Raw genomic sequence first — 10000 nt, 5'->3', positions numbered from 1 at the left:
TATAATTTGGGTAAAGCCCTGACTATAATTTGGGTAAAGCCCTGACTATAATTTGGGTAAAGCCCTGACTATAATTTGGGTAAAGCCCTGACTATAATTTGGGTAAAGCCCTGACTATAATTTCGGTAAAGCCCTGACTATAATTTGGGTAAAGCCCTGACTATAATTTCGGTAAAGCCCTGACTATAATTTGGGTAAAGCCCTGACTATGCCGTGATCGGATATATAGCGGCCGACATATTCTGATCCCGTACGACAGATCTCTGGAGCAGCTTCGTCATTTGCGGACGGTAAATTCGGTGCGACCAATCGGCCGGTGTAACTCGGGCGCACCCCCCCGTCCCGTCAGACTTACCGGTCGTTCGGGCTCAGGCTCGGGCAGGCTGAAGATCTCCTCCACGTAGTTGGAAGGGAACCACATCTGCTTTTTACCCCCGTAATCTCCTCTCCACCTATAGAGGATGGAAATATTATTAATAACGCCCAAATGTGGTAACCGAAATAATTTCTACGTGAAAATAATACATGTAATGGTAACATTTCATATGGAGGTCCCCCTGTGAGAGCAGCGTTTCCCACCAGGGTGCTCAGACAGCTAAAGGCCTGTCTGCCTCCTCCAGTGGATCCACTCTGCCCCTGAAAGGTAAATCAAGGCTTCCCTCTTATCCCCAAGTGCAGTGGTCTTCAAACTTTAACCCTCCAGCTGTTGCAAAACTACAACTCTCACCTTGCCTGGACAGCCAAGGACCTGTTTGCCTCATCCAGAGGATCCACACCAACCTTAAAAAGGTAAATCAAAGCTTTCTTCTCATATGAGCAGCGGTCCTCGAACTGCAGTCCTCCAGCTGTTGTAAAACTACAACTCCCAGCAAGCCCGGACAGCCGCTGGCTGTCCGGGCTTGCTTGGAGTTGTAGTTTTACAACAGCTGGAGGGCTTCTGTTTTTGAGCCAAGAAATTAAAGTAAAGCCATGATTTACCTTTCAGGGACAGTGTGGATCCTCTGGAGGAGGCAGCTGAAGGCACCCTGGTTGCCGTACAGGATATAGGACAGAGACAAACGTGTAAGGGACATGGTTGGGAGGCGCGGTGCCGCTTACCATCCGCCCTCCTGCTTATCCACGTTCTGGATGATGGCGTTCTTTGTGAAAGTGAGTTCATCCTCTCGCTGAGCTTTATAGTCAAACAGGGCCCTAACTGAGCACTGGGGACACAGGAGGAGGGGCCCGGGGAGAGAGAGAGAGGATTATTAGGACAGGAAAGAACAAAGGATCATGGGTACGAGGAGACGCACACACAGGCTCCGCCCACAGAGGAGGGGCTCCTACCTTGAATGCCGGCATGGGATTGGGCTCCACATAGAATCCAGGGTTCCTCCCCTCGTACAGCGCCCCGTAATCTGGTTCCTGCAACACAAGAGGGTAGAGGTCATGTAAGAGGTCACTCCGACCTAGAGAAGACCCCCGGGCCGGGCGCTCACATTGGTGCCGATCTTCTCCAGCGTCTCCTCGTTGATGGGGTATCTCAGCTTCATCTTGCGGTACAGCGGATGCTTCTCGTAATAACTGATGAGATCCACCAGGCTGTCGAACTCGGAGCTGCCCAACACCACGCTCTGCCCCTCCTGCTGCACCCGGCAGTGCTTGATCTTCCCCTCCGCTCTGCGCAAAAGAAAAACGGGAAGTGAGAAAGAGCGATAAGTGGACCGTCAGAGAGCGGCTTCTCTGCAGGAACGGAATAAAGAGCCGAACCTGAATGAGATGGCGTAAGAGTTGGGCTCGCTCCTTTTACGGACCAGGAAGGCGCCGTCCCGCGGCACCCTCATCAGCATGTGCTCCGCCTGCGTCCGGGTGAGGCTCGCGTGATACCACCTGCAAAGATCCAAAGGATGATTAACAGAGCGGAACAAAACTACAACTCCCGGCATGTCTGACTCCTGATTGCATCACTCATTGTATAGGACAGTGGTCTTCAAACTGTGCACCTCCAGATGTTACACAACTACAACTCCCAGCATGTCCTGACTGCATCACTCATTGTATAGGGCAGTGGTCTTCAAACTGTGGACCTCCAGCTGTTACACAACTACAACTCCCAGCATGTCCTGACTGCATCACTCATTGTATAGGACAGTGGTCTCCAAACTGTGGACCTCCAGATGTTACACAACTACAACTCCCAGCATGTCCTGACTGCATCACTCATTGTATAGGGCAGTGGTCTTCAAACTGTGCACCTCCAGCTGTTACACAACTACAACTCCCAGCATTTCCTGACTGCATCACTCATTGTATAGGGCAGTGGTCTCCAAACTATGCACCTCCAGCTGTTGCTAAATTACAACTCACTCATTGTATAGGACAGTGGTCTCCAAATTGTGGACCTCCAGCTGTTGCACAACTACAACTCCCAGCATGCCCTGACTGCATCACTCATTGCATAGGGCAGTGGTCTGCAAATTGTGGACCTCCAGATGTTACACAACTACAACTCCCAGCATGTCCTGACTGCATCACTCATTGTATAGGGCAGTGGTCTCCAAACTATGCACCTCCAGCTGTTGCTAAATTACAACTCACTCATTGTATAGGACAGTGGTCTCCAAATTGTGGACCTCCAGCTGTTGCACAACTACAACTCCCAGCATGCCCTGACTGCATCACTCATTGCATAGGGCAGTGGTCTGCAAATTGTGGACCTCCAGATGTTGCTAAACTACAACTCCCAGCATGCCCGGACAGCCAAAGGCCTGTCTGCCTTCTTCAGAAAATCCGCACTGTCTCTGAAAGGTAAATCAAGGCTTCCTTTTGATCTCGGCAGTCGTTTCATTTCCAGGCAGCATGCTGGGAGTTGTATTCCTCACTTTTTTTTAACCCCTCGGTGCCGCCCCTTTATTCTGACCCCACCCCTGTGTATAATGGCGGTCACTCACTCTTTACTCTCGTGTGCGTTGGTTTGCGGCACGGGCTCGGTCAGCCTCATCTCGAACTCGTTGCACCGTAGCGGCATCTGCTGGTAATGGTTGATCAGCGCGTACAGACTCTCGAACACCAGATTATCGGTCAGGAAGAATTTGGGGCTCCCGGCCTCCTGCCTGGAGTGGATCCGACAATGCTGGACTTTCCCGTTTCTCCTGTATAATAAACGACACAATCCGGATCCGTTTTATACAGTTCTCTATTCTGCGCCAAATGTGATGAACGCAACGCGGTGTCCAAAACCCAACGCTTACCAGAAGGACAGTGTGTAATCCCCCACGAAGGTCTCGCTCTCCCGCACTAGGAAAGAGCCGTCCGGGGCCCCGGTCTCGATGCAGTAATCGGTCAGGAGGCGCTCGGCGATGTGGCGTCCGTCCCGGCCCGCGCCAAGTTTACCGTGGAACCATTTTTCGGCCGAGTGAAGCTCAGAACTGTTACTGACCTGAAGGGGATGAAAGGGATCACGAATCCAACGCCTATCCCTTATACCTATCCCTATATTATATGAAGGATAGCCTTATACCTATCTCTATCTTATATGAAGGATAGCCTTATACCTATCCCTATATTATATGAAGGAGCCTTATACCTATCTCTATCTTATATGAAGGATAGCCTTATATCTATCTCTATCTTATATGAAGGATAGCCTTATACCTATCCCTATCTTATATGATGGATAGCCTTATACCTATCCCTATCTTATATGAAGGATAGCCTTATACCTATCTCTATCTTATATGATGGATAGCCTTATACCTATCCCTATCTTATATGAAGGATAGCCTTATACCTATCCCTATCTTATATGAAGGATAGCCTTATACCTATCTCTATCTTATATGAATGATAGCCTTATACCTATCCCTATCTTATATGAAGGATAGTCTTATACCTACCTCTATCTTATATGAAGAATAGCCTTATACCTATCTCTATCTTATATGAAGGATAGCCTTATACCTATCCCTATCTTATATGAAGGATAGCCTTATACCTATCTCTATCTTATATGAAGGATAGCCTTATACCTATCCCTATCTTATATGAAGGATAGCCTTATACCTATCTCTATCTTATATGAATGATAGCCTTATACCTATCCCTATCTTATATGAAGGATAGTCTTATACCTACCTCTATCTTATATGAAGAATAGCCTTATACCTATCTCTATCTTATATGAAGGATAGCCTTATACCTATCCCTATCTTATATGAAGGATAGCCTTATACCTATCTCTATCTTATATGAAGGATAGCCTTATACCTATCCCTATCTTATATGAAGGATAGCCTTATACCTATCTCTATCTTATATGAAGGATAGGCTTATACCTATCTCTATCTTATATGAAGGATAGCCTTATACCCATCTCTATCTTCTATGAAGGATAGCCTTATACCTATCTCTATCTTATATGAAGGATAGCCTTATACCTATCCCTATCTTATATGAAGGATAGCCTTATACCTATCTCTATCTTATATGAAGGATAGCCTTATACCTATCCCTATCTTATATGAAGGATAGCCTTATACCTATCTCTATCTTATATGAAGGATAGACTTATACCTATCTCTATCATATATGAAGGATAGTCTTATACCTACCTCTATCTTATATGAAGGATAGCCTTATACCTATCTCTATCTTATATGAAGGATAACCTTATACCTATCTCTATCTTATATGAAGGATAGTCTTATACCTACCTCTATCTTATATGAAGGATAACCTTATACCTATCTCTATCTTATATGAAGGATAGCCTTATACCTATCTCTATCTTATATGAAGGATAGCCTTATACCTATCTCTATCTTATATGAAGGATAGCCTTATACCTATCTCTATCTTATATGAAGGATAACCTTATACCTATCTCTATCTTATATGAAGGATAGCCTTATACCTATCTCTATCTTATATGAAGGATAGCCTTATACCTATCTCTATCTTATATGAAGGATAGCCTTATACCTATCTCTATCTTATATGAAGGATAGCCTTATACCTATCTCTATCTTATATGAAGGATAGCCTTATACCCATCTCTATCTTCTATGAAGGATAGCCTTATACCTATCTCTATCTTATATGAAGGATAGCCTTATACCTATCCCTATCTTATATGAAGGATAGCCTTATACCTATCTCTATCTTATATGAAGGATAGCCTTATACCTATCCCTATCTTATATGAAGGATAGCCTTATACCTATCTCTATCTTATATGAAGGATAGCCTTATACCTATCTCTATCTTATATGAAGGATAACCTTATACCTATCCCTATCTTATATGAAGGATAGCCTTATACCTATCCCTATCTTATATGAAGGATAGCCTTATACCTATCTCTATCTTATATGAAGGATAGACTTATACCTATCTCTATCATATATGAAGGATAGTCTTATACCTATCTCTATCTTATATGAAGGATAGTCTTATACCTATCTCTATCTTATATGAAGGATAACCTTATACCTACCTCTATCTTATATGAAGGATAGCCTTATACCTATCTCTATCTTATATGAAGGATAACATTATACCTATCTCTATCATATATGAAGGATAGTCTTATACCTATCTCTATCTTATATGAAGGATAGTCTTATACCTATCTCTATCTTATATGAAGGATAGTCTTATACCTATCTCTATCTTATATGAAGGATAACCTTATACCTATCTCTATCTTATATGAAGGATAGCCTTATACCTATCCCTATCTTATATGAAGGATAACCTTATACCTATCTCTATCTTATATGAAGGATAGCCTTATACCTATCTCTATCTTCTATGAAGGATATCCTTATACCTATCCCTATCTTATATGAAGGATAGCCTTATACCTATCCCTATCTTATATGAAGGATAGTCTTATACCTATCTCTATCTTATATGAAGGATAGCCTTATACCTATCTCTATCTTATATGAAGGATAGCCTTATACCTATCTCTATCTTATATGAAGGATAGCCTTATACCTATCTCTATCTTATATGAAGGATAGCCTTATACCTATATCTTATATGAAGGATAGCCTTATACCTATATCTTACATGAAGGATAGCCTTATACCTATCTCTATCTTATATGAAGAATAGCCTTATACCTATCTCTATCTTATATGAAGGATAGCCTTATACCTATCCCTATCTTATATGAAGGATAGCCTTATACCTATCCCTATCTTATATGAAGGATAGCCTTATACCTATCCCTATCTTATATGAAGGATAGCCTAATGGACTTCTTACCTCCTTCTGCTCCTCTTCATCATCGTTGGTTTGGCCGCCGGTCGTCTCCTCTGAATAGTAGATTTTGCTGCTTGTAAGTACGAAGAAGTGCGGATACCATTCCTGTACGGAGCAGAAGAAGGCACGGTCAGCGGCAGGCGGCACGGTCAGCGGCAGGCGGTATGGTCAGCGGCAGGCGGCACGGTCAGCGGCAGGCGGCACGGTCAGCGGCAGGCGGCACGGTCAGCGGCAGGCGGCACGGTCAGCGGCAGGCGGCACGGACAGCGGCAGGCGGCACGGTAAGCGGCACGGTCAGCGGCAGGCGGCACGGTCAGCGGCAGGCGGCACGGTCAGCGGCAGGCGGCACGGTCAGCGGCAGGCGGCACGGTCAGCGGCAGGCGGCACGGCCAGCGGCAGGGTCAGCGGCAGGCGGCACGGTCAGCGGCAGGCGGCACGGTCAGCGGCAGGCGGTACAATCAGCGGCAGGCGGCACGGTCAGCGGCAGGCGGCACGGTCAGCGGCAGGCGGCACGGTCAGCGGCAGGCGGCACGGTCAGCGGCAGGCGGCACGGTCAGCGGCAGGCGGTACAATCAGCGGCAGGCGGCACGGTCAGCGGCAGGCGGCACGGTCAGCGGCAGGCGGCACGGTCAGCGGCAGGCGGCACGGTCAGCGGCAGGCGGTACAATCAGCGGCAGGCGGCACAGTCAGCGGCAGGCGGCACAGTCAGCGGCAGGCGGCACGGTCAGCGGCAGGCGGCACGGTCAGCGGCAGGCGGCACGGTCAGCGGCAGGCGGCACGGTCAGCGGCAGGCGGCACGGTCAGCGGCAGGCGGCACGGTCAGCGGCAGGCGGTATGGTCAGCGGCAGGTGGCACGGTCAGCGGCAGGCGGTATGGTCAGCGGCAGGCGACACGGTCAGCAGCAGGGTCAATGGCAGGCGGCACGGTCAGCTGCAGGCGGTATGGTCAGCGGCAGGCGGCACGGTCAGCGGCAGGCGGCACGGTCAGCGGCAGGCGGCACAGTCAGCGGCAGACACCCCTCCCCCCCGACATATAACACAACCTACGTGATTTATGGGATCCTGCAGGTACAAGATTCCGTTCTTGATGGAGTTGCTGATGTCGTTCTCGGCGTACACGGTGGACGTGGGGATCTCCTCGTAGGTGCTGCCCTCCGCCAGCTTCTTGTGCTGTAAAGAGGAGATGGAGGTTATTGCTCTGACCGCGTCTTTCCTTCTCGCCCCGTACCCGCTATAACTAATACCATCCCCCATTACAGGAGGCTCCTTTACATACTGAAGCACAGAGAAGAATTGTAAGGCTTAGTGGAGTGGTCTCCCAACTGTGAACCTCCACCCATTGCAAAACTACAACTTCTAGCATGACCGGACAGCCAACTGCTTGTCTGTCTCCTCCAGAGGATCCACACTGTACTAAAAGGTAAATCAAGGATTCAATGCACTAAAGGATGATATGAGAGGGAAGCCTTGATTTACCTTTTAGGGACAATGTGGATCATCTGGAGGAGATAGACAAGCTGTTGGCTGTCTGGGCATGCTGGGAGTTGTAGTTTTGCAACAGCTGTAGGCACCCTGTTATTAACCTGTAATTGTGCTGGAATCGGTCGGGTACAATAATGGAATTATTTATTCTTTCACCTTGATCAGAATTTTGCGCTTCAGATGGTTCGGTGACGGCAATCCATCGGCATTGACGTCCACGGGTTTGGTCAGCAGATTGTCCCCAAATACCTTCTTGAAGTACTGGGCCATGTTCCTCTGCTGGGCTATGCTACAATGGTCCTCAATGGACAAGATAACCGGATACCTATCGGTGCAGAGTGAGGACAGGTCATTAAATAGCCCGACATATCCCCCCTCTTTATAACGTCTGCCCCTCAATCTGCATCCATAATAACACATGATGGATATATGTGAACAGATCTTCTATAAAGACCCCTCGTTCTTCTGGCAATGAACCCAAGTTAATAAAGGGGAACTCCAATCCCTCAAATGTATCCAGTGTCTGATCTGAGACCCCACAGTTTCCAAAACAGGGCCCCGGCTCTCCCCACTACATAGAGTGGTGTCTATGCATCCCGTTCTGGACAATATGGGGGTCAGACACTGGCCGGAGTCCTCCTTTAATGTCACAGCTCCATAGTACTCACTCAGACGTCACAAAGGCGTGCTCCTTAATGGTCAGGAGGACCTCCGAGAACTTGATTTTGGTGGTCAGGGTGTGTCCATGATAGATCACCGGCATCCCATCTGGCCCGTCCCAGCAGTCCACTGGAAGAGACGAGGATATTCGCCATTATACGGTCACGTAGTGCGCAAAATATCAAAAGGTTATTTATAGTCCAAACGCTAAACCGGTTAAGGCTGAAAAAGGAGATTTTTTTGTTCTCATTGTAAAATCTTTCTCGCAGCCTTCATTGGGGACACCTTACTGAGGGGTATATGCTCTTGCCACTAGGAGGCGCTGACACTAGGAAGAAAAAAAAAGTCGGCTCCTCCCTGGCTGGATATTCCCGCCCACTGGAAGTGAGGTCATCAGTTTTGTCACAAAGTAGTAGAAGACAACAAAGGAATATGTCCGAAGGACCCTAGAAAAGAATCGCGGATAAAAACCCAATAACTGGAAGAGAGTATCCGGACAAAAATGACTAAATGGGCGGGTGCGGTGTCCCCAATGAAGGCTACGAGAAAGATTTTACGGCGAGTACAAAAAAATCTCCTTTTCTCGTTCGCTCTTCATTGGGGGGGGGGGGGGGACACCTTACTGATGGGACGTACCAAAGCAGTCCCCTAGGGTGGGAAAAACCAACCACCAGAGAAAGGGGAAACAGTCCAGAGACCAAACCCACTCGACCGTAAGGCCTGTGGACGAGATCCCGGGCAGAGACACCAGAGGCCCAAAAACTGAGCTCCCGGAAGATCCCCCGTCCATGGAGAAGGATGAGGACGCCAAGGAAGAGACCGTCCTATCTAGAGACTCCAGAGGTCCAGAAAGAGAGACAAGAAAAGGTCGACTAGGAAGCCAGATGGGCCGGAACCATCACGGGAGGAGGTAGGAATCAACTCCAAGGAACACAGAACCAGACAGAGGGCTAGCCTGGCTGGAAACAAAAGAGCACAAATAAGAGAACCCATCAAGAGTCAACCAAGTCAAGAGAACATGGCGGAAAAAACACCAGGGAGAGCAGCATACGCCTGAGCAGAAGGAGAGTACGGAAGGAGAAAAACACTGGAAAAAAGAAAGAAGGATGGAGAACAACTGCGGAGACGCCGGGGGGCAGAAAATAGATGACCAGAACAGCTGCAGACCAAAAACCTCCATCCCAGGGGCCCGCCGCAACCACCTGGGAAGCGAAAGAAGCTCAAGTAGAGTAATTTGGATGACCGGAACGCCCACCACCCCGGGACTACCTCGACCCACGTAGGAGGAGACGAAGGAATAAGGCCAAAAAGGGAGCAGAATGCCCTGAAAAGGGGCATCCCGGAACGTCCTAGCTAGGGCCTAGCATATGTACGGACACAGACGTGGTTACCGCATGATAGTAGAGGGGACCAAGACTGCAGACGCAAAAGAAACCGCAGACATTCAAAAGCCGCAGCAGCAGCATGGTGCCACAACCGATAGGAGACCAACGCTGCCCCTTAGAAAGGGGAACAGAGAGCTGCTCATTCTGTGAAAGTCTATGGAACCTGCAGGAAAGGCCCACACCCCAGCCCCAAATGGCACCACACCCCAGCCCCAAATGGCGCCA

At 48.0% G+C, this 10000-nt stretch overlaps 1 protein-coding gene across 1 annotated transcript in view; it reads right to left on the bottom strand.

Moving 5' to 3' along the window:
* PLCG1 (phospholipase C gamma 1) overlaps positions 1–10000 on the bottom strand; it is a gene marked incomplete in the record, with an annotated part of 93941 nt that overhangs the window by 20817 nt on the left and 63124 nt on the right. Inside the window, 11 exon segments of the mRNA XM_056547648.1 lie at positions 356–452; positions 1099–1202; positions 1327–1404; positions 1479–1659; positions 1750–1869; positions 2931–3131; positions 3231–3418; positions 6253–6354; positions 7296–7418; positions 7887–8055; positions 8399–8519. Of these exon segments, the coding sequence (XP_056403623.1) occupies positions 356–452; positions 1099–1202; positions 1327–1404; positions 1479–1659; positions 1750–1869; positions 2931–3131; positions 3231–3418; positions 6253–6354; positions 7296–7418; positions 7887–8055; positions 8399–8519 (1484 nt within the window).

This window comes from Hyla sarda, chromosome 12 (genome assembly GCF_029499605.1).
Source record: "Hyla sarda isolate aHylSar1 chromosome 12, aHylSar1.hap1, whole genome shotgun sequence".
NCBI lineage: Eukaryota > Metazoa > Chordata > Amphibia > Anura > Hylidae > Hyla > Hyla sarda.
Note: the sequence above shows the minus strand (reverse complement) of the source record. Positions and strands in the feature narration are given on the sequence as shown.